The 25,410-nt window shown below is 38.0% G+C and overlaps 1 protein-coding gene across 2 annotated transcripts in view; it reads left to right on the top strand.

Annotated features, from left to right (window-relative positions):
* Window positions 1–2,612: 2,612 nt before the first annotated feature.
* Window positions 2,613–25,410, top strand: part of RHOT1 (ras homolog family member T1) — a 48,620-nt gene continuing 25,822 nt past the window's right edge. For both annotated transcript variants that reach the window (XM_044672785.1, XM_044672784.1), the window contains exons 1-10: window positions 2,613–2,663; window positions 4,938–5,019; window positions 6,778–6,821; window positions 7,169–7,222; window positions 8,044–8,096; window positions 16,918–17,026; window positions 17,322–17,423; window positions 22,007–22,105; window positions 22,706–22,814; window positions 23,932–24,052. In XM_044672785.1, coding sequence (XP_044528720.1) covers window positions 2,631–2,663; window positions 4,938–5,019; window positions 6,778–6,821; window positions 7,169–7,222; window positions 8,044–8,096; window positions 16,918–17,026; window positions 17,322–17,423; window positions 22,007–22,105; window positions 22,706–22,814; window positions 23,932–24,052 — 806 coding nt within the window. In that variant the 5' untranslated portion in view covers window positions 2,613–2,630. The remainder of the gene's footprint in view (window positions 2,664–4,937; window positions 5,020–6,777; window positions 6,822–7,168; window positions 7,223–8,043; window positions 8,097–16,917; window positions 17,027–17,321; window positions 17,424–22,006; window positions 22,106–22,705; window positions 22,815–23,931; window positions 24,053–25,410) is intronic.

The raw sequence follows: 25,410 nt of genomic DNA, 5'->3' as shown, positions 1-25,410 counted from the left end.
TCAATGAGATATTTCACTTTTTCATTCTTTTGATTTTGTTTTATTGTTTCTTGATGTCTCATGAAGTCATTAGCTTCTAGTTGCCCAATTCTAATTTTTAAGAAATGATTTTCTTCTGTCAGCTTTTGAGTTTCTTTTTTCATTTAGCACATTTCTTCTTACATTGCTTTCATCCCTCCCCCCATTTTTCCTCTGCCTTTCTTAATTGACTTTTGAAATCCTTTTTGAGCTCTTCCAGAATTTGAGCCCAATTCATATTTTTCTTTTGGACTTTGCATTACTTTCATTTTCGCCTTCTGTGTCTGTGCCTTGCTCTTTGTCTTTATAAAAATTCTCAATGGGTAGGTGTTTTTTTTTTGTTTGTTTGTTTTTTTTATGTTTGCTCATTTTCCCAGCCTTTTTAAAGGTAGCCTCTATTTTCTGGGAGTTTAGGGCACCCTCTTAAACTTATGTTCTTCCTTAATGCTACCCTTAGCCTTATTTATGAGTTCCTGTAATATTCAATTCTTCCAAGATGATATAATGAACTGTGGGCTGGGAGCTCTGAGAGTCACTGCCCACTGCTTATTCAAAAACCCTCTGAGGCTGCTAATAGCTTAGATTCTAGCTTCCGGCTTGGGTGTAGTCCTTTGGTCTCATTCTGCACTTCATTAGGTCAGGCACAATTTCTAGACTTAGGCTTACATGGTTTTGAGCTTCCCTATTTCTATTCTGCCATTTTGGCTCTGGACGAGACTCAGCTTTTCTCATAATTAAAAAAAAAATGCCCAGTTACTCCCAAGTCTTAATAAAAGTGTACTGTAGAATAGACTGATACTTTTGATTCTTTTTCTTCCCCTCAAATCAACATGTATTCAGTGCCTCCTCTGTTCAAGGGACTGGGGTAAAAATAGATAGCAATGACTTTGGCTCTGTTTTCAAGAAGCTTTATAGTTAGGAGAGAGAAAAACAGGCTTGAAAATAACTAAAATACAAAGAACACCCAGATAAGTTCTAAGGAGAAGTCTAGGCAAAGGGCAATGAGAAATCTGAGGAGGGAGAGATCATTTTCACATAGAAGTTGGAAGTGGGGTTAAAAAGACATTGTGGAGAGAGCAGCATCTCTGTTGACTCTTGAAAGAAGGGAAGGGACCTTCCCAGATCAAAATTGGAGAGGAGCCCATGATGAGGAATAAGGTGGTAGAGGCAATAGAGAAAGAATGAGGATGTAGAAAAATCTGGTTTGGTTGGAATGCAGCATACATGAAGGGAGTGGTATGGGTTAAGATGGGAAAATAACATTAGGGGATAGCAGAAGACCTTGAATGCTAGGATCAGGAGATAACACTTTATTTTGAAGGCAACGGGAACCATGAAAGATTTTGCATAGAGAAGTGATGTGATCAGAGTAAGAGTAGTGGTATGCTAAGCTGTATAGAGAGTAATATGACCAAATAGGCAGTTATTAAAATAGTTTGGATGACAAGAGATAAAGTCCTAAAGAAGGACACTTGTGCTAATGGGAATGGTTAATAGAAGACTAACTCTAAAGACTGTGGAGATAAGGTCAACTGAGACTGAGAGGTCTCTAAGTCCAATGAAAAGAGTTCAAATCTCTGTTCAGCTATGTATAAGTTGTACAGTTCCTTATAAGATGTACAATTCAGTTAGCCCTTCTAGGCCTTAGTTTACTTATCTGCAAAATGAGGGAGTTGGACTAGATAGATTCCTCCTGACTCACTTCCTACACGTGGTTCTGTGATCCCATGAAGTCAGGTACAAGGGAAAAATAAGAACATTTATGAAGTTATAAATCTGGATGATTAAGAGGAGGACAGGTTTGGGGATATCAGAGGAATTTAATTTGGAGTATACCAGAGGGATATTCTAGTAGGGGTACACAGCAGGCAGTTGAAAATAATGGAATTGAAATTCTGACAAGATTGGGAGCAGAGATTAAACTAATTAGCAATTGAAACTATGAGATAATGAAATTATGGGAAGATAGAGTCTAGAGTAAAAAAAGAAGGAGGCTAAGAACCTTGGGGGATATGTAGGGCAAGAAGGAGGAAGAGGGGCCAGCAAAAGAATATAAAAAGTGGTCAGAGCTGTAGGGGCCTGAGGGTATGGGGGCATAGAGGTCAGGAGGTGGGGAAAGGTATCAAGAAGTGGGGAGTAAGTGGTACATATGCTGAAGAGGTTGAGGATGATGAAGCCATTGGACTTAGTGTCAAGGAGTTCAGTAACAAAGGGATGGCAAGGAATTGTAAGGAGCAAGTGACATTTTATAGAAGTAAGACAAGTAAAGTAAGAGGGATTGATAATTGGTATACAGTCAAGAGGAAGGTATTTGTTTGTTTTTTAAAGGAAAAGAGAGGCTTGAGTTGAGGAAGCCAGTAGAGAGAGCAATGAAGAGGCATACTAAAGGAATGTTTGATGAAGAAGGTAATAGAGACATGGATGGCATCATAAGGGTGGTCAGTCACATTCTGATATAAAATTTCCAGAATCTTAGGGTGAGTTCTGTAGATCTAATAGATCCCTCTCCCTGAAAGTGTGATTGTTCCATTTTATTCCATGTAGTCATACATGCTTTATTCATATAAGAAATTTTTCTTTTCACAGCCAGAGTTGGGAAGACATCTCTGATTATGTCTCTGGTTAGTGAAGAATTCCCAGAAGAGGTAGGCATTCTGATTTTTCCTTTAATAGCCTATTTCCACAGAGATTAAATATTGATCAGATTTTGTTCAATTTTAGATAAAAATAAAATGAATACATTGGATGGGGAGAAGGGGAATTAGGTTTACTTCATTTCAAGTAGTAACATTTTTTAAGAGTGATGTTAACAAGAGAAAGAACTGTTGGAGTATAAATGCAGATGAAAACATGATTTATTGCTTGTTTATTTGGATATATGATTTGGGGTTTTGGTTTTATAAGATTATTCACTTAATAAAAATGAACAATATAGAAATATGTTTGAATGATAATACACATATAACCCAGATTGAATTGCTTGTCAGCTCCTGGGAGGGGAGGGAAGAAGTAAGGGAGACAACAAGAATCATATAAATTTGGAAAATTTATGTGGAAATTTATTAAAATAAAGATAAAAAATTATCTTTAAATGTCATAACTAAGTTTTAGTCTAGGCTTTGTCAATAGGTATAAGGTTTTGGGAAGGCCACTTAACATTGTCTAAACCAATTTTTTCTTCTTGTTAAATAAAGATATTAATACCTGTTTTGTCTATCTCTTGAGTTATTATAAGAATCTATTGAAATAACATCTATAGAAAAGTTAGAGAATTTTAAGGATCAAAACAAATGTTGGAGGTGTTAATGATCTGTGTAAATTTTTTTTTTTTAAATGTAGTTTTTAAAAATGTTATTTAATCACTATGGATGTGCCTTTCACTGACACATCTCGACCTCTACATCTTGGTAGATGGCTTTCATAAATTGCTGGGCCAGAAATTTCAAGTGTTGCTCATTCAACTTTGTATTAGTCTTTGCATGACAGACACAGTACAGCCCCATGCTGGGCCAGAATATAGAGCTTCAAGCCTGGTATAGGACCTGCCTGTGCTTTTGTTTCTAATGTAGCCTTTGAAAATCTAGTGTTACCTCCACACTATGAGGAGATAGCAGTAATGTATAGTTTAAATTTAATCTTACTGGTTCTAATAACTCTAGCCAAAAACTTGTGTGAGGTCTTTCACTATGTGGTTTGAGGAAGTAGGGAGAAGCTGGTGGGAGTGTGGCTCTCCTGTCTCTTCTTCATGGGTCCCCTAGAAGTCACCACCCATTTCAGCCTCAGCCCCTTCTGCAGCTGCTGTAACATGTGTACTTACTTGAATCAGAATACATGAGGTGTCCTTATTAGTATGTTAATGAGGAGTTTTATTTTAAAATTTGTGTTTTACTTTGTTACTTTTTGTAATACCAAAAGCCAAGTGAGGTATGACTAGTGAGTCACGAGCCACATTTTCATGTTTCTCTCAGAAGCAGTCACGTTGCTTGATAGTCATACCTAGTATGTGAACATCTTTTGAGGGGATTGAATCTAGCAAAATTGTGTTTGCATTTGGAGTTTTAGTCTTTGAAAGTGACATGGGGCCAGCTAGGTGGCTCAGTGAATTGAGAGCCAAGTCTAGAGTTGGGAGGTCCTGGGTTAAAATGTAACTTCAGATACTTCCTAGCTTTGTTACCCTGGGCAAGTCACTTAAGCCCCCCATTGCCTAGTCCTTACCACTCTTCGGCCTTGGAAACAATATATAATATTGATTTTAAGTTGGAAAGTAAGGGTTTAAAGAAAGAAAGAAAGTAATATATAGGGGCACTTGTCAATTGCAAGTAAAAAAGTAAAAGATTTATATTTAAAAAAATTAAATGATGAACTTACTCATGAGCCCATAAATATCCTGAAAGTCTTTGAGCAGATAATGTAGTTTGAGAGTATACAGGTTTACCTACAGTTCACTTTGGATATTCTTTATATCAGTACAACCCTTTATTTGTGTAATAAAATAAAGAGCTTTGAAGATTTTAAAATTGCATATTTAATCTATATTCATAAATGTCATGGGAAGTATTTTTATTATACATACAAATAAGAAATAAAAATGTAATCTTTATCAAAAACACACATTTTGATAAGTGAATCTTATGTAGATTTGTATCTAGTAAAGCATAGAAATAAGAATTGACCCTGGGCAAGTCTCTTCCCCTCACTCTGCTTGTTTCCTCATCTGTAAAAGGAGAGAGTTGACTTCAGTATCCCCAGGGTTCCTTCCAACTCTAATTCTGTATTTCATTAGTTCTGTGAAAACCCAGTTGGGATGTTGCCTTATTGGAATACCTATAAAAAGGCTCACAGTTCCTAGCATTTCTGAACAGACTTTGATTGACTCTTTTTGAAATGTTTTCTTTTTCAATGTTTGTTTGCAAACCAAGGTCCCTCCACGGGCAGAAGAAATCACCATTCCAGCTGATGTTACACCTGAGAGAGTTCCAACGCACATAGTCGATTACTCAGGTAATGAATCTACTGTCAGTAAAATTTTGTGGTTTTCTTCTGTACAGTACTAATTGAGCAAGTGATTATGGTGGATGACTCTTTGCAGTGAAACCCTGCCTTCTAGAAGGTGATGATCATTTGGTCTCATCCGTTTGTCAGTTTGAAGGGCAAAAAGTGTTGAGTTAAAATTCAGATTAAGACTTTGTCCAAGTTGACCTAGGGTATTTACAAAATGAAATCCAAAATTTGTCATGGTTTCTAGTATTGTATATGACAGATGCCATGGATTAGGAAAAGAACCAAATTTGAGCCTTGGTTCAAAATTTTTTACTTTGTCAGTCTGCTTCCTAATTGACATTATATCATTTGAACCGACTTAAAGTCACATATTTATATTTTTAGCTGAAATTTTGTGCATATCACTGCTTCCTTTTAATCATTTTGCCAGTTGTCTTTGCTCTGGTACCTATATTTAAAAAATATTCCTATGAAGACATTAAGAGTACCTATTACCATTCTTAAAATCTCTTAAGTTCATTTACATACTCTTAGTAACTTCTTTATTTTATATAGCACTTTTGTGTCTCTGGGACTTGTAATTTTTTCTCCCTCCAGTAGAGGAGTGGAATTTGAGTGGATTGACAGTAGAGGAAACTCTTCCCTCATACCGAACCCAGAACTCTGAAATCACTTGGCCCACAACAGTCCCAGAAGGGTGTGATAATTTTTCTGTGTGTACAATCTTGCAACAATATTGTTAATATAAAATTAATGAAAAGTTTCATTTTTTTATGATAATGATGAACTGGTTTTGGAGTAGGAGACCTGGTCTTTAAATCTTGGGTCTACTTCTTACTCTCTGTATGACGTTGGGAATAGGAAGCACTAGAACATTTAAAATACAATGGAACCTTTTTGTAGTACTGGCATGGGGAAAAGGAGACACTTTTGTAGCCAAATTTCTTAGTCTCTGTATTGTCCTTTGGGATGACAGTTTGACCCTATGCTCTTCCCAGATCCTGGTGTGAAGAGCATAGTTATGCTTATTTACCATCACTTGTAGGCTTAGTCTGCCCACATTCATAGACTCCTCAGCTGGAATGGACCACAGAGGTTTGAAGCATCCTTAACTGCTGTCATTGGACACCAGTTCTGGCTCCAGGGAGGAAGTGTGTAGGTGGAACTTTTTTGACTAGAACTTTAAGGCTATTGTAAGCTTCATTCTTATTTCTAGTTCCTTGTGCCTGTAGTCTAGACTTGTTTTTTAGATCCTATCTTTTGTTGCTTAAGTTCTTTGACCTTGTCTTCTGGTGGCTTTTTTTTGCCTTTCTTTTGCTCCCAGACTCCTTGTTTCTTAGCCTGGCTTCCTAATCTCTGTTTCCCTTTTTTCTGGACTGTGAATTTTATGCTTGCTTAGACCCACAGTATCTACCTACTTTTGCTTTCCTTAATTGTTCCTTGTGCCCTGGACAAGTTGTTTATTTGGAATTACAGGGTCTACTTGACTCTTCCTACCTTTTTGCTGTCTTCTTTGATTGACCTTGACATGTTGCCCCTCTGTTGAATATTATTAGCTAATCCGTCTGTCTGAATAAATTCACTTTCCTGTCTTCCCCTGACCTTCATTGTCCTATAGTTGAAGTCCTACCCTCACATCATTTAATAATAAATTGTGATCATGCAGTTTGGTATACTCAGTAGTGCTAATGAAAAAGTAGAAACTATTCACCTTCCAGTTTTTTCCCCCATGGAAGTTAATATCTCTGTCTCTTGTAGAAGCAGAACAAAGTGATGAACAGCTTCACCATGAGATCGCCCAGGTAAGTCAAGGCATGCAGTGAAGCACAGTTGTGTTGGGATTTGTGAATGGGAAGTAATGACTTGGATCAGCTGTTTTCCAGCTTGCTCTTCTGCCCCTGAAGTTTTGCCTCCAGTACTCCATTGTGATTATTGACTTTAATATGTGATAATTACAAATGTATAATAACCTGAGCCTTTTAGAAATTCTTTATCCCTTCTCATCAGTATATAAACCTAAGGTTTCTTCTAGTCTTTGAAGCTGATTTTTTTATTCCTCTCTTCATTAGCCTTCTGCATTAGTACTGTTGCTGTTTTATGTTTTTGTTTTAATTTAAAGGAGATTACTAATTATTCATTCTTCTTCTAGGCTAATGTTATCTGTATAGTCTATGCTGTTAACAACAAGCATTCTATTGACAAGGTATGTCTGTCTCAAGTATTTGGTGGACATTGTGCTGTGGCCTGGATTTGGCTAAATCGAAATAGTGCTTTCACTAACAAACCCTAAATTAGAATGTTAGATGCCTCATTAGTGGAATTTTCTTCTTCTATTTCATGGATAACTTGATTAGAATAAAGTTGAGGGATGGTAGTCAGGATGCTTTAGCATGTGTATTATTACTGGCAGGTTGTGCTGCATGTTTAATATATTTTGAGATAGGAATTTTGAGATAGGAATCACATTTTCAGGATTTCAGATTCTGTGGAGTTAATTGCTTATTTTAATGTTTCCATTATACTTGTGCCTAGTTGGTGTGCATTTCACCACTAAGTGTTGAGATGTGTTCCTTGGACCCCACCTAAGTCTTAGACTTTAGAGTCAGGACTCAATTTGATTCTTGTCTCAGACACTCATAAACTGTATGACCCTGAGCAAGTTACTTAACCTCCCTTTGCCTTTGTTTTCTTATTTATAAAATGGGATTAATTAAAGCACCTGGATTACACAATTATTGTGAAAATTAAGTGATATTAAGTGAAATGATAGACATCAAGTACTTTGCAAACTTTAAAGCCCTATGTATATATTAGCTATTTTTATTGTACTTCATTTCTATCTTTCTTGAAATGGCCTTGATGAAGCTCCAGAGATGCTTCCCTGCTTCTCTAGTTAGATGTTTACACCACCATTGAGATAATATATGGAAAGTGCTCCACAAACCTTCAAGCATGATGGTAACTCCTGTCATAATCATCTCCGTCATATCTCATCATCCTGAATAATTTTAACTTCTATTTTAGGTAACAAGCCGGTGGATTCCTCTCATCAACGAACGAACAGACAAAGACAGCAGGTATTTATTGAGAAGAAAGCAAGAAGTAGAAATTATGCTGCTAAAGTGATTCAGGTGTTCTCATGCAAAAATCTGGGGTAGAGTCATTGCATGTATCTTTGTCAAAAGGCCAGCCCAATTTTGGGAGAGGAGGCCAAGGGGCCTCTATATTGCTCATTTCCTGAGTCCTCCTGGTTGGTTTCTATCAGTGTAGACATAGCAGCCTCAGCATGACCATTTTGTTCCTTTCTGTCTGTGGCTAAGTGTGTTCTGTCTGTGGACTTGCTTGGTTGTGGAATGTCCCTTCATAATGATTTCTTGTTATTTAAAATTTTGTATGGAATTTAGGTTTTTTGTAATGGGGGTGGGTGATAAAGAAATACAAAAACTTGTGCCTAGCTTTTTTGCCTGAGCAGGATGCTAATTGTGCATTCATAAAGATGAAGGGGGTTGTAAGTGGCTGAGGGCCTTCTTTGGTAGGGAGACCTGAGTGCAAGTCCTGCCACAGGTACATGCTAGCTGTGCAGTCACAGACAAGTTACTTAACCTCTCATAGAATAACCCTGGCAGCTTCCCAAGACTGTCAGTTGCAGGCAATCTGCTGATACACATTGATTAGCATTGACGGAGAGAATTTCTGAACCAGGAATCCTCTACATCAATGAAATCACCAGATTAAGTAAAAATATCTTGAGTTTTAGTGTAAAATTGACTCAAAGACTTATTATGACAGGCCTATTTTGATGGGTCAAAACAGTACTTTTGGAAACTTTCAATCTTTGCAAGGATTAATGCTTGCATAAATAATTCAGCAAGCATTTGTGGGGCCCCTTCCACATGCCTTGCATGTAAAAGGTACCCCTTATGTATTCACTTTGTGGGTTGATTATTAGGGCTATAAAAATTAGAAGTGTAGCTCCTTAAGGAGCTTGTGCTATAGTTGGAAGGACAAAACAAAGGAACTAGAAACAAAGAAATATCATGTGTGTTTTCTACTATTTCAGTATTCCCACTAATTCGGGTAGCCCATGGCTCTGCCCTTGGCCCTTCTTTCATTCTCTTTTCTCTTTGGATAAGATTCAGTTACAGTCTCTGTGCTGATGACTTCCAGATCTATGAATCTAATCGTCATTTCTCTTTTGAACTCCATTTCGTCATTTATAACTGCCTATTGGACAGTTCCATAAGCTGTTCCAACAGGTGTTCCATAAGCATCTCAAACTCAACCCTTCCCCAAAAAAGACTTTATCTTTCCCGCCCCTTTTCTGAGCTTCCCTGTTGTTATTTAGGTCATCACTATCTTCCAGTCACCCAACCTTAGTGTCATCTTTGACATCCCATATATATATTCAAGCCATCACCAAACCATGTCATCCCTGTGTCCACAGCATCTTTTGTATCCACTCAACTCTCTGTTCCCATAGCCAGTGCCCTGGTTCAAATCCTTCTAGCCTTCCACCTAGAGTCTTATAATAGTCTCCTATGCTCTCTTCCTACCTCAAATCTCTCTCCACTCCAAAGCATTCTCCACACAGCTACCCCAGCGATTTCTCTAAAATTCAGGTCTAATCCTATCAAATCTTCTCTAGCTTCCAGCCTTCCACTCCTGTGGATTTCTGTTGTCTCTAGAATCAAATAGAAACTCTGCTTAGAATTTAAATCTCTGCAGTCTGGCCCCTTCTTTTCTTTCCAGTCTTCTTATACTTTTTTTTCTCTCTTCACATTCTGTGAGTGAGCTAGAATGGCTTGCTAACTGTTCCTCACACATGAGACGTCATCTCCCATCTCTCTGTCTTGCACTGGCCATCCCCCATAGCTAGAATGCACTGCTTCCTTACCTCTACTTCTTGGACTCTCAAGATGTGTGTGTGTGTATGTGTGTGTGTGTGTGTGTGTCCATTAGACTATAAACTTGAGAACAGGGACTGTTGCACTTTTGTCCTTGGATTCATAGTACACAGTCCTTGGAATATAGTAGAAGCTTAATATAAAGGTTCTTCATGTACCTCTTCTCAGAATAGTTATTTTTATACACAAAATAAAGTCCATAAGAAATTCAAAGAAAAATTATATTGAAATAAATATATTTATCAGAATGTTTTCCTCATCCAAGTTCATAGACACCCCCCTCCCAAAAATCTATTGTAGACCCTCTTGAGAGTACTTGAATACCAGATAAAGAACTCCAGCCTTAATAAATGATTGTTGATTGATTAAACTGAATAAGCAAATGAATGGCTGAAAATGCTTGTTTGAAGTGCTTCCTATGTTCCAAGCACTGTGCTGAGTGCTAGGGATCCAAAGACCAATCTCTGTCCTTAAGGAACTTATATTCTGAAAGGAGATAATTTACATTAGGTAGCCAGGGAGGAATGGCTTATTCTGGAAAATTACAACTATGATGATATATCACTGAGACAATTTATAAGAAAATAGTAATTATATGATATAGATGAGAGTTAGGAAAGGAGGAGAGTTCTTATAAGAATTTTCTCATTCTTCTAGCACTTTTATCTTTCTCCTGTTAGAAACAGAATTTAATTGGAGTTCTGACCTGTTAATGGCTATGTTTCATCTGTGGATCCAGATCTGCCCATTCTCAGGAAGCAAATAAAACAAAGCAAAGAAAGTTTTCTGTGTCCTAGAATCAGAGGCCATTGCCATTGCCCTTACAGTATCCATGTTAAAGATTCACTGACTTCCCAGGCTGGATCCTATTTGGACCAGTGGTTACTGCCTGCTTCCTGCCTTTTCCTGGCTTAGGTGTCCTCCTTGAATTTGACCCTTTGTTTCCTTAGACTTATGGTTCCTGCCAGATCTGCCCTGCTAGCTAGCTTTTGATTCTGTATACCTATCTTGTTCTGAAGTATCCTTGAACCCCTTCTGTAGGCCCTGACCATCATATTGCTGACCTCCTAATCAATGTTCACTTCTATGAGAATGTACCACTTAGCCAGCTACTAGCTTCCATGCTCCTGTTCCGACTTATTGCCTTGGCTATACCATTATTGAAATGGTTTGATAATGCATAAATTCATCATTTAATGCCTTTTGGCTTTTCCCTACCTACCAACTTCTCTAACTATCCTAAAAAGTTAGATCAATCTTATCCTAAACCTTTGTACAGAAGCTACTATGAAATAGGATTCCTTGATATTAGTTGGACTTTCTATCTTGTATCTTTGAGAGGGAGGCATAATCTGGCCCCCCAAGAAGGTCATACAGATCTCTTGTCAGAGGAAGCATTCTGTGCCTTCAGTGTACTTTGGAATTGTCCTGCTGGAGTACCAATGCCAAGTGGATTTAAAGGGCCAAGCATTTAGACGAGGGATTCAGCTAAGCCATGAAGAATGGGCTTACCTAAATAGCTCCATCACTGAAATTAAAAGCTTTTATTATCATCTGTATGTACACTGACCCTGGGTGATGACTGGAGTGGAACTAAAGAGTAGTTCCCTTAGAGGCATCTCTGATCTGTATGAAGTGGGAAGACTAATAATCAACACTCACTCCAGAAACACCCTTTGGACACCAAGTGAAGACAGTTCTTCCTTTTGTCAGGCAGAATTATTGGGCTGTTGCCCCATCTAGCTCTAGGCCCTCTTGTGTTTTCTGCTCTGTGAGAGAAAGGGGAGGGAGCGGGGAGAGAGAGAAATATATACATATGCCCTCTGATGATTTTTTTTAAACCTTTACTTTCAACCTTAAAATTGATACCTAAGCCAAAGCTTGAAAAAACTGTCATGACCCCCCTCTCTGTACTATACTAAGCATTGGTTCCAAGGCAAAAGAGTGATAAGGTCTAGACAGTTGAGGTTAAGTGACTTGCCCAGGAACTAGGTACATGACTAGGAAGCATCTGAGGCCAGATTTGAACCCAGGACTTCCTGTCTCCAGGCCTGACTCTATGCTCTGAGCCACCTAACTGCCCCTCTTCCCTTTTTTTTCTCCTCTGATGATTGAGGTGCTCATTTTTGTGAGGGCTAAGGAAATCCTGGGGCCTTCCCCATTGACATTGAAGAGGTAGCCAGTAGAGATACTCTTCCCCTCCTCCCCTGCTCCTTATCCCTAGCATTGCCAGCCCCTGGATAATCCTTCTCCTAGCTTGTTTATTCCCTGGGCACCATAAACTAGCCCTATATCAAAAAACTTCAGATTCAGGTTTTCCATTTTCCTAAAAGCTTCCTGACTCTACATTTCTGATCTCCATTGTCTTTTGGCTTAGGAGCCTAGAATTCCTGCCAGCAGTTTTATTTCTTTGGTGACCTTCCTTTCCTCTATACTAGAAATCACTTGCTATGGGGAGTTGTTATAGCCTATCTTCTCTCAAAGTTCTCTCTGGATAGCCTTTTCCATTCAGAAATATAGGTTCTGCTGCCCAAGTGCTGAAACTTGTGGGATATATATGAGAAAAGAGGAGCTTTGGACATTTCTACCATGTGGCTTATGTGGCTACCATGTCAGCCTTCAGCTTGGAGTACTTGTGTGCATTCATCAGTACTAGAATAAGAGGCCCCAAGGATTTGTCTTCAGGAAAAGCTATAAAAGCTGTCTGCTTCCTTTGCACTGGAATCCCAGAATCTCAGAGTTGAAAGGTCATCTGGTTCAACCATACCTGAGTAAGAATTCCCTCTACCATGGGCAGCTAGGTGACTCAATGGATTGAGAGCCAGGCCTAGAGATGGGAGGTCCTGAGTTCAAATTTGACCTCAGCTACTTCCTAGCTGGGTGACCCTGAGCAACTCACTTAATCCCCACTGCCTAGCTCTTACTGCTCTTCTTCCTTGGAACCAAGACAGTATTGATTCTAAGATAGAAAGTAAAAGTTAAAAAAAAATTCCCTCTACCCTCTACCTAGCAGTATCCCAACTTCTCTAACTTAAGGTGGAGGGGCACATTTTGACATGGCCTTCACTCTATCACTTGCTCCTTGAGATTCTATTGCTTTTTGGCTTTCTGTAGCAGTCTCAGTGATTAGGAGGAAAGATGGGAAATCATATTTTAGATCAAGTAGAGACATTTTGAAATAGAATGATTATTATTTTGCCTCACACTTGTACAATTTTTAGTTAGGTCATTATTGAACAGCTTTTTGAAACATTCTTAAAAATGTGCTTGAGAATAGGGCATTGGAGATAGAATTTGGAAAGAATGAAAATGCATGCAGGTTGCTTTGATAATTTCTGCTGGGGCTTTAGGAGCAATTTTCTCTATAATTGAGATGTTCTTATTTATTGAAGAAAGCTATTTAATTGTAGTAGACTCTAGCCATTTGGACTGCCTTTGTCCAGGTCTAGATGGCATTCCCTTCTCTCTTGGTTCACTCTGACCCTCATACTCATTTATCATGGAGGCAGTTGCCTTAGCACTAACTTACTGTAAAACCTGTCCTGCCCAAGAGTTCTCTCCTTTCACTACTTAGACCACTTGACTGCTACAGAGAAGAAACTGATATGAGATAGGAAATTTAAAGTGTTATATAAATGCCAGCTACTGCTATTACTATTATGAGAAGTGGCCTTCAAGATTTGAGGTACCTGTTAATAGTAATCACTGACTTAACTTACATTTATATAGCACTTTAAGATTTATAAAGTACTTCTGTTTAATAAGTAATCCTGTGAGGCAGATGGTGCCAGTATCATTATTCTCACTTTACAGTTAAAAAGTTGAGGTTCAGAGAGTCTGTGACTTGCATAGTCATACAGATAGTACTAGAACCAGAATTTGTACCCAGTACTTAGGACTCCATATTCCTTGTTCTTTCCATTATACCATGCTGTGCCTCTTCTGTTAGGCACAGAATACCTATCGTGGACCATTTGAAACCTGGAATACCACTGTGCTGTGATATACTGCAAACCCTAGCTGGTCAGGTAGGCTCATATTTTTGCTTGATTTAACTTTGTGGTGACCTGCCATCCAAGCATTTGAATGATAAGGTGAAGGCCATATAAAGAGCAGGGAGGCACATCCCTAAGTTCCCAGCACCTACACCCTCCTGAGATCTTGTGTTTTCAGTGCTTAGCCTTTTGCACAAACCCTAAAACCAGGTCTACTTCTAATAGGTCTTCTGGGATGGAATAGGCCAACTTCTAATTTCCAGGGGCTTCCATTTATATTTTTTTAAAAAGGAATATATATTTCCCTCAGGTCACTTAAAAATCTAAGCTCGTTAGACTACCTTGATAGTATCACAACTGGAAATTTGGGATCATGGAAAATGCTGAAGATTTTATATCAGATCGTTTGGCCCTCCATCCTATAATATCCTTTAATATTCTACCTGGAGTAGAGTAAGGCCTGTAGAAATACTTATTGATTGATTGATAACAAGTACTTTTAGAGGTTGCTGTAGCCATTGACAATCCACTCCCGCCCAGAGGCTTTGGGAGAACCTATCTCAGAAATTCAGTTTCAACCTTGCCCCATCATGTAGGCATCCTTATTCTTTTGGTGGTCAAGTTTTTACCAGAGTGGTCCATTTCATTTTGATCCTGTACCAAAGCTTCATAGGCTCCACAACTCCAATTGGATAATGTTTCTTTTTCAACAGACTTACCGAGAGCTTTGTTGTCTAGGGAGTTGCAATTCATCTCCATTTTAGAACACTATCTTGACTCTGTTAGGCTTTCATAGGCCCTGTTTAGCTACCTATTGTCATTTTTTGTAGACCAGTGGCAGGCCTGAAAGGTGAACTAAATGTCCAAACCATTTCTCAGGAGATTATTATTAGCAGGATTATAGATTTAGAACTAGGAGGGATCTTGGAGGTTGAGTCCAACTTCCTCATTTCACATATGAAGAAATTAAGAGATTAATGAATTTGTGGATCATATGGTTAGTAAGGGTTTGAGGTCAGGCTTGAACCCAGGTTTCTTTTTCTGAGTCTAGCTTTCTGCTTTGATTTAGAATAGACCCTTCTATCCCAGCTATGGATTTTACCATCATTTGGGACAAACACCTGTGAATAATCCTTGATAAATTATGAGACCAAGATGATGGTGATGACCATCTTTGTGGCTGAGGGGTAGATAAGATTTGCTAGCTGTTTGAGCATATATGGACTGATTGTCTCTCTCTAAAATTTAACTACCAAAACCCCCTTTTTACTATTAAAAAGATTTCCTGTGATGCCTATAGACTTGTTGCTCATTATACTCAAAATTCCTTCAGTGTTCTTTCTTCCTCCGCAAACCGTACCTGAACAACTAGCTTCCTTTGACAAATTCTGTCAAGAACTTGTGTCCTCGGCTATAATTCCTGCCCTACGGTGTCACTTTCCTCTAATTATAACTGTGCCTACACAGATACAAGACAGCCAAGTACTTTGACGTTTTTTATATTGGTGACTTTCTCTGTGGACATCAATCCCCTTTTGTCCTATACTGACTACTTCTAAAGCAGCCCCAAACAGACAGACTTTTCATTGGAAACCTCTGGGAACCAGTTTCCATGAGGAACACAGGCAAAGATAGGATCTCTGGAAGCCTTATTTCCCAGAGTCAACTCCTCAGCAGCCATAGAAGATCCTGGGCTTCCCAAAACATTGACTTCCTTCACACATTATAGGTAGCGTCCTTTATGTGTCAAAACTGATCAGGATTAGTGGAGAGAAAAGAGAGTTCTTTCATCAGCAGATACTTTGTATTGCCCAAACCCTCTAGTAGGCACACATTACCTATTTCGCAAAGCCAGGCTGATCTGTTTCTTTTCCAGTGTTGACATTAGGTCAAAGATGTAGGTTTGAGCACCTGAAAAAGTTCAGCTTTCTAGCATAATTAAATTGAGACTTTAAAAAAGGGGAAGGATATACATAGTGATTATACAATATAAATGGAAAGAACAACCACAAAATAGTCAAAAATGAATGTTGGGAAATTATAAAGAACAAATTTGACCCCAAAGAAGAGTAAGAGAGGACAGCTACTTATAATGTCAGATTTAGTTTTGCTGAATTTTTTTCCATTTTCTTTAAAAAAAAAAAAGATTTGTTATAAGATATGACTGGTTGTGGGAAAGGGAAAACACATAGGGGGAATCTAGGTGATGTAACAACAAAAGATATCAGTAAAACTCTATTACAGAATAAAAAGAAGGGTCAGGATACCCCCTGTTAGGAGATATAATATAAGGCTATCTGGGTGATATTGGGCCCTTTGGCCACATATTCGAGGCTATTTGCCTATAGTTGTATAGCTTCTTTCTGGGTATGTATGGACTTGGGGTCAGTATAAAACGGGGCAGAATACAATCTTTGCTCTGATTTCAGAGATTATGCCACCCCTGCTTGATAGTACTACCCTTACTGATTCTGTGACTCCTTGGACCCTGGGCTCCACCTTTCTAGAATTATGGAACCTATAAATGCTGTGGTACTCATGAGCCAAGTAATATGGTTCCTAATTCCCTGTCCTAGCTGACTTGTCTTAGACATTTTTTGTCCCTCATAGACCTGTTATAGCGTCAGATGCCTCCTGTTTCACTAAGATCATAGGCCCCATTCCTCTTGACTAATTCTTACTTGTTTCCTTTCACATTTCGTAATATAGCTGTGGGCAAGAATTCCAAGCAGAGAGACAAGGACTGGACAATTTGAAGATTGGGGAAAATATGTATAGGCAGTAAACACAGAGAATGATTTATTCTAAGAAAAGAGAATAGCAGAGGTGGAAATGAGTGTGGTAGGTATTGGGGGCAGGAAGAGAATGGATATCATACTGACCTGATTGAGTGGTAGGTGCTAGTTAGGGAGAAATCTTTTCCATCTAGAATAGGTTTTGAAGCAGATAACAAAGGAGTAAGTTCTTTATTGCCTTTAACTATGTTTTGTATATTCTAGGCTGCCTTTGATATTAGTTGGGAACAAGTCGGATCTAGTGGAATATAGCAGTATGGAAACCATTCTTCCCATCATGAACCAGTACACAGAGATAGAGACCTGTGTAGAGGTATGCTGATATACTGCACTGTTGGGTCAGCCAAGGGTTGGTACTGCCCAGTTGTTTGGCAGAACTGAACATGAAGTTAAGATCAGTAATGAAGCCATTTGGGCAGCATGCATGACTCCCCACTGAGTTCTAAGCTCTTTTACACCTTTTTGATTTCTTTGTTATGAATAGGCGCAAAATAAATTGTTTTCTCCAAGGAAACTGTTTTTTGTTACCACATACTGAATGAGTTTAACTTGTTAATCTTTTTATTGATTATATTTATTGAAGTATAAATATTTAAACTGTCTTTTAGTGTTCAGCGAAAAACTTAAAAAACATATCGGAGCTATTTTATTATGCACAGAAGGCTGTTCTGCATCCTACAGGGCCCTTGTATTGTCCAGAAGAAAAAGAGGTACTTTAATTTTTCTATAGTTTTTTGTGGAAAGTTGGGGGAAAGTATGGGTAGTAACTTTTACTGTGTTCTCCAAGAAGTTTTTTATGAAATTCAAAAATGAAAAGTTCTGAAATGCTGTTAAATTTTTATTAATGGCTAAATTAAAGTCTTTTTATTTTTTATTTTTCCTTATTATGTGTAAAACAGTTTTTAACATTCATTTCTTAAAATTTTGAGTTCAATATTCTCTTTCTCCCCACTCCTGTCCTTGAGAAGGCAAGCAATTTCAAATAGACTATACATGTGCAGTCATGCAAAATATATTTCCATATTAGAAAGGCTAATTTTTTAAAACATTTTTTTTGGATTAGATACCCTAAGTACTTGAAGTATTTTAGTTGAAATATTTTTTTGCCAAATATCTTTAGAATATTTCATATAGTAAATGAAATGAAATGGTACAGAATTTCCAGAACACAAACTAATAGGTTTAGTCCATTTTGAATAGAATTTGAATTGATTATTTCATAATAGAATTAGATTCTCCCATAACTAAAAGCACAAGTGATTTTAAAATACCATCTGGGGAGAGCTAGTTGGGCATTTCCTAATTTGTGAACCTGGGCAAGTCACTTAAGCCTAATTTCCTAGCCCATACCAGTTTTCTACCTTGGAATTGATACTTAGTATCAATTCTGAAATGGAAGGCAAGGGTTCAAAAAAAAATTAAAATATCATCTGCCTAGTTCATCTGGTTTAATCTAGATTTGATCATGTTAATGAGGTCTGTGAGCTATTTAAGGTTTTCAGTTTCACTCTCCAGAAGTATCCTCAGAAAAACCACACCTGAGGTTTGAGTTCTTGTCCATCTACTGAGTGTTCGGAGATGCTTTGATTACTGGGCTTATATGCATTAGTGATCAGCCCAGAATGCTTCAGGTGACAATAACTCGGAGGAACTTCTGTTTATATTCTCTTCTGTTTTTCATTTAAAATGAAAAATAATGTTCTTTAGCAACCTAACTTAAGCAATTTTACTGAGAACTATTTTAAAGATAGCTTAAGCTTTTAGAGTAAAATCTAGTTATAATTTGCTAATCCCTATATTCTTTCTTATTAATATTTTACTTTAACATATATCACTTAATGCAGCCTTGGTCTAATTCCTAGACTTTATTTAAAATGTGTCTTTTTAAACTTCTTCTCTATCCTAGGCATTGAGAATTTCAGCTCTGAAAACCTTCCACAAAAGTTTATATTAACTCCACTAATGGCTCCTTACTTTTCTCTGCTGAATACCCCACACTGGTTTACTTCTTTGACTAGCCTTTCTAGTTTCTTTGCCAGTCTCTTTTCTTTAAAAAGAAAAGAAAGAGATTATGAAAGAAAAGACAGTGTGTGTGTACACACACACACACACACACACATACACATATACACATAGAGAGAGAGAGACAGCCTTTTGATTTCTTTCTCTATTTATAGTGACATGAAATAGTCACCTTGGCCTCTTACTTGCCAGCTATTTGCTTCCCCTTTTAATTATTCTTAAACTTTGTTTTATGTTTTATTGATCCTTTTTTAAAAAAAAATCACATCGCTGTCTCTTCTAGTGACTCCCCACCTCCCACCCCCAAGTAATTTCCCCACTTATAAAAAAATAGTCAAGAATTTGCTATTTTGCTGGAGCTCCTGGCTAGATGTAACCTAACCATCCTGTTACAACTAACTCTCCAACAACCTGAAATATTTAGAGACTGCTTTCTTGTATAAAACTTCCATTTAAAAATCCAAACTTTTACTTTTTATTTTAGACAGAAAACTTAAGGTTTTAAAAAAGATTAAAAGTTGTTTTTATTATTAATATAGCTTTTATCCTAAAGGCTATATTTAAAATAAAAAATTCAGATCTATGAGAATTCCTAGGCAAAAGAAGTGTAATGGAACCCTTTTTATCATTTGAAACATGAACTTCTTTGCATAGAGAAAAATGTTTAATTTAGTGAAAACCTGACTAATTTAGATTATTAGTCATAGTACCCTGGAAAGAAAGCTGGATTTGGAGTCAGAGGACATAAATTCATACCTTCTCTCTATTACACTGGGTATAGTCATTGGGTTGGACGCTTAACTTCTCCCAGACCTCAGGTTCTTTCTCTCTGTGAAGAGTGATTTGGATTATAATCTCTGTTTCTTGCTTTCTCTAAACTCTATATTCCTAAAATATTTTCAAGACAATTATTTTTAGTACTTTTAGACGGTTCAACTATAATATGTTAAAAGAGGAAGCTAGTATTTATATATCACATTCAATTAATGGGCTGAGAGCAATCACTGATCTTTTTTAACTTTTACTGAGAAACATGTAATTGATTATTTTTTCCATATTTGGCAATGTCTTTTAATAGCTTTTTACTATGAGAGAAGACACCACATGCACAAAATAGAGACTAATTTTAGTAACAATTGTGTGTAGTATTGTAACAGATATTTTTTGAGAAATACAAGGAGTGTTCCTGAAGACTTTAGAATGTGGACTTAGATTATCATGAAACAGACCTTTTTATGCTTGGTCCTTATGTTGTTTTTGAATATGGAAATTACCTTTATAGAATCCATATCTTCTTTTGTTACTTCTTATCTGCCTCATAGATTCTTTAAGAACTATTTTAAAAGACCGAGCTTGTGTTTGGTTATGCCAGGCACCCATTCACAAAAGAAAATAGTTGTAGATTCCATCCTAGAGTCTTGATTTTCTTCTTTTCTCATTCTCAAAACCCCTTTTCTAATTCATTGAACTTAGTTTTGGAAATTGTTATTTTTTTTTAAGGCAATCTCAGAGTTCAGAATTCTTTCCACCTCTTTCTGGAGCCCTTTTTTCATTCCAGAGTTACCTGATATGGTAGGTAGTATGACCAAAACTTTGGATTACATGATCCTTTTAGGGGGGCAGCTGGGTAGCTCAGTGGATTGAGAGTCAGGCCTAGAGGTCCTAGGTTCAAATCCGGCCTCAGACACTTCCCAGCTGTGTGACCCTGGGCAAGTCACTTGACCCCCATTGCCCACCCTTACCACTCTTCCACCAAGGAACCAATACACAGAAGTTAAGGGTTTAAAAAAATTAAAAAACAAAAAATACATGATCCTTTTACAAACATCCCCAACTCCTCTACGTTCTTTCTGGGAATAACCTAGCAGAGGGACTCATTAAGGCTACCATATGATTCCTTTTTTTTTTATCTTACTCATCTTATATCCTAGACCCAAATGGGTCACCCCTTCATTGTGCACTCTCCCCCTAAATAAAATGTTTCTCAAAGTTCTTTGTTACACGTATAGATTAATTTTATTCCTAGATCTACTGACAAGTAAAATTAGAATTCTATGAGTGTTTCTGCGGGTCTTGTGATTTCACTGGCCTGGGGAGCTTCATGAATGGAAACTCAAACAGATGGCAGTTTATCTGTAACTTAATCTTATGGAATTGTTCCTAGTTAGAAAGCTAGTAAACATGAGTGGCAGAACATGAACCCAGATCTTACTGATTCTAGCTCTTTCCATTCTCTAATAATGTTAGTGCTTTTGTGTCATCTCAGTGTTCAGAAATTTAGACCTGAAAGGGACTTTTGAGGTTATCTAGTACAACCTCCTTATTTTACAGGTGAAAAAACCAAGGCCTAGAAAACCAATCAGTCAGTGAGCATTTATTAGGTTTTATTGTATGCCAGGACCTGGGCTAGTGATGATTTACCCAGAGTCATACAGACAGTAAATAGCAGAGACAGTTTGCATTCTGGGTCATTGACTTTGGCATACCTTCCTTTTCTTCTTTATTTTTTTCTCCCTTTAAACCAGTGATTCCCAAAGTGGGCGCCACTGCCCCCGGTGGGTGCTGCAGCGATCCAGCGGGGCGGTGATGGCCACACTTTTTTTGTATTACATTCTATTCTGAGTTCAATAAATAGTTTCATAATTTCCAGGGGGCACTTAGTAATATTTTTTCTGGAAAGGGGGTGGTAGGCCAAAAAAGTTTGGGAACCACTGCTTTAAACTGTCCCAGACAAAGATGACAGAAATACCTTTTAAAGCCTTTAGAGAATGTTACTGAATCACAAAAAACAAACCAGTTCTTATAACATAGCTAAGGATAACAGTAGAAGTGGTTCATATTTGGGCAAGAATGTTTTGCCAACCATTTTGGAGTAGGTCTGTTCTTCCTACAGGCTTTATCATAAGACATGAATTCTTATTATCAGTTCTAGGATCAGGTCAAAACAGAGAATCCTATTCCTTGGCCTCTAGGTCTGTCTGGAGGTCTGACTTTCATAAGGCTTTGGCCAGAAGGGGAGAATAAAGGGGCTCCTCTTCCAGATAGCAGCTCAAAAAAATAGGATCAGTAGCATCCAGTGTCTGATAAGTATGAGTTTTTCACTCATTGTTCCCTTATATATGATGAGTTACTTTGGATGACAGTAATGAAAGATAGATGTGTATCTGAAACGGCCAAGGGAGGGCCCATGTAGTTAAGAAAATCAGATGGAAAAGCTCCAGCATAGATCAATGCGTGAAAAATATCCTTTGTTTTCTGTTTTCCTTTGTAGATGAAACCAGCTTGTGTCAAGGCCCTAACACGAATCTTCAAGATATCTGACCAGGACAACGACGGCACACTCAACGATGCCGAGCTCAACTTCTTTCAGGTAGAGGACTGTGCATTTAGTCTGTGAGCAAGGGCTCTGTCTCTTCATTGGTCAGTCCTTCCCGGCATTAATTTGTACTGATACACACCGCAGGTGTGAGGGTCTCTTCCATGGGGGACTCTCCTGGCCTCCTGTAGAGCACCTTTCAAGTGTCGTGGCCTTGTGGACAGTGGGGGGGATTAAGTAAAACCTAGAACTCTGAGCCACACAAAGAGGGTTGGTAGAAGGCCATGGGGATAGATGGAGGAGTTTCCTCTCCTCTTGTTGCTGTAACTTTGAGTGAGGCCTTTGCTAGGGACCCTTTTTATTTGGCTTTCCTTATTACTCTTCCGTCACCTCCAGTCATGTTGCTTCCCTTTGTGCCTGTGGTGGCTTAGAATCTTTGCCTTCCTGAGCCAGTGCTCAGGTTGTTGTATGTGAGCAAGCAAGCCCCTAAATGATACAATCCTGGGTCACTGAGGGGCCACCCTAGATTTTGAGTTTGCTTGCTTTGATTGTAACTTTTCTATGTTGATTTCAGATTGTTTCATAGATAAATATTTTATGATTATTGTCTGATTTCATGCTGATTGCTTCTCATTATTTTATGTTGTTTGTTAGAGAATTTGTTTTAACACTCCATTAGCTCCTCAAGCACTGGAAGACGTTAAGAATGTAGTCAGGAAAAATCTAAGTGATGGAGTGGCTGACAGTGGACTGACCCTAAAAGGTGGGTGGGTGATTTTTTTTTTTAGCATAATATTTGCTAAATTTGATAGAAGCAAGAATTCCCTGTAGTATTCTTCTTGTGACTCTTAGAGGTGCCAAGATTTGTTAAAACATTTGAAATTTGTTTCTAACATCCAAAGCTCCTAGAGGGCCTTCTGTGCAGACAAGCCTGTGGGTGGGGGAGGGATGGTATCCTGGTCAGAAGGATTAAAAGTCATCAGATGGCAATAGGAAAGATTAGGCCTCCCTTGACCAAAGCACTGACAAAATCTGTTGAGGGCAGGCCCTCTGGCAGAGAGATTGACATGTCATCCCCAGTCCCAGGGTTCAGATAATCTGGAGTCATGGATGTCTTGGTCAGCTGACAATCATGGCCCAGGTTCTCAGGGATGCACAGAAACACCTGAGAGAGAGACAAATGTGGCCCCATTCAAAGAGCTTCCTTCTGAAGCAGCCTTGAAATAGAAATTATTTTTAGTGAAGACTTTCTGTCTCTTAGTCCTGTTTACCAAGTACAGAATGTTCCCTGTTGTCAGAGCAGCATACATTAGAGATGCAGTAAAGATGAGCCACCTACAAGTGAAACCCAGAATTTCCATTATAGAAAGATGAAAGAAAATGAAGCTTGGAACCATGTTTTTTTTCTTTTCACTTTATCCGTTTTGCGAATGTCATAGAATATAGGATTCAGTTTAGACTTGTCCTCTCTGATGCATTTTGGGGTTTTTGTATCTATTGTCTTCCTTTTTAGAACTGAATATATGCAGAAGTCAGTATTCGGAAATCAGCTGCCTTTTAAGACTTCAGCCTGAACTTTATTTGGATTATTTTTTAAAAGTGTGATTTGGACATAGGCATGGTTGTTATTTGATTAGCTCTTTTTTTTTTTTTTTTTTTTTTTTTTTTTTTTTAGTTTTATCCAGCTTTCCATTTGACTGTACATGGCTTTGTCCATCTGAGAGTCTTAAATGATAGACTTCTTGAATCATTTTGAACCAGTCTTGTTTCACTAGATAAAACAGCACTCCCTCTAGGTAGTCATTTAGTAACAATGCCATACAATGACATCTAAATACCTTTTACCTAGAAGGTTTACTTACTGATTTGCTTTATTCCAGGCTTTCTTTTTCTACATACACTTTTTATCCAGAGAGGGAGACATGAAACGACTTGGACAGTGCTTCGTCGTTTTGGTTATGATGATGATCTGGAACTTACACCAGAATATTTATTCCCTTTGTATGTATCTCTAGCTTCCTACTTTCATGTTTTCTTCAAGGGTTTTTTAAAAACTTTTTTGAAGCATAATTGCCAGCTGTTGTCTGCAGAGCACCAAAAAAAGGGGGGGAAAGGAAATTGTTTAATTTTCTATCGGTAACAAATTCCGCAGCTGATCATTAACACTTGGCTTAAATTTCTTGTTCTCTGTGAATTGCCAAGACTAAAAAAGTGGCATAAAAATATCCTTAAGGATATGCAAAGGAAGGAGGTGGGCTCAAGGATGGAGTGGGAATGAGGCTGGGGGAATGGAGATGAGAGACAGAGTGAGAGAGTGAGAGAGTGAGAGAGAGAGTGAGAGAGAGAGAGAGAGAGAGAGAGAGTGAGAGAGAGAAGTGTAGGTGGATGATCTGAGTGCTTATGTTGATGTTCTTAAGACATCTTTGTGCCTTGAGTTAATAAAAGAATGAGAGGATGGATTCTCTATAGAGGATTTATGGAAATACATTAATGAGAATCACACAGAACAAGGTATATAGGGATTTTGATCTATACCAATAATGGAAGTACCCTCATCAGGGAGATCACAGGTCTCTCTAATGCTCTGAATAGGGAATGGGGTGGGGGTGGGGCAGGAGATTGGGGCTTGGGAGGGGGATGGTATATGTAGAACATTTTTTCCCTGTGCATTTTTATAACTTATTAAGGAGATTATACTTATTTGTTCAGATATGACTACCTAATTAACAGGATTCTTTTAAATATAGTGAACAAATTTGTCTTGAGTGAGATCAGAAATAGGAGTTAAGTGTTCTTTTCCTATGTGTACCTTCCTTAATTATATACAGCATATAACTACTATGACTTAGCCTCTAAGGCTCTTTGCTTTCCCAAGAAGGTATGACTTTTCCCTTTCTTCTTCCCAGGTTAGGGCTCCAGGAAGGGCTCCTGGCTGTTTCCCTGTCAGGCTAGAGCTCTAGACTCAGAGACAGCTCTCCCCTTGGGAGAATTATCCTAGTGATGATTCAGGCACTTCATATGGAGGCTCCCACTATCTGCAAGGAAAAAGCCAACCTCGGTAGATGCTCAGCCCACCCAGCTTTTTGCCAATTAATATTTCCTAATATTGGCCTTGTATTATATGTAGATACACACAGATATGAAACAAAGCCTGCTGGAAAACCATAAAAATCCTTCTGTAACATCATTTGGCAACTTGCTCATTGATATCTTTGTTTCTGTGTAACTGTCTTCTGTAATGTAGATTTTCCTGATGTCATGTTTTTGCAGAACCAATTAGTGACATAAGGTAGGATATGCCTATATGCCTAATTGTTATAAGCAAGATTCTCAAACTTTAAAAGCAAATTTTATGGATA

The sequence above is a fragment of the Gracilinanus agilis genome, chromosome 4 (genome assembly GCF_016433145.1).
Source record: "Gracilinanus agilis isolate LMUSP501 chromosome 4, AgileGrace, whole genome shotgun sequence".
NCBI classification, from domain to species: domain Eukaryota; kingdom Metazoa; phylum Chordata; class Mammalia; order Didelphimorphia; family Didelphidae; genus Gracilinanus; species Gracilinanus agilis.
The sequence above is the reverse complement of the archived record's forward strand: the minus strand, read 5'-3'. Positions and strand labels throughout refer to the sequence as shown.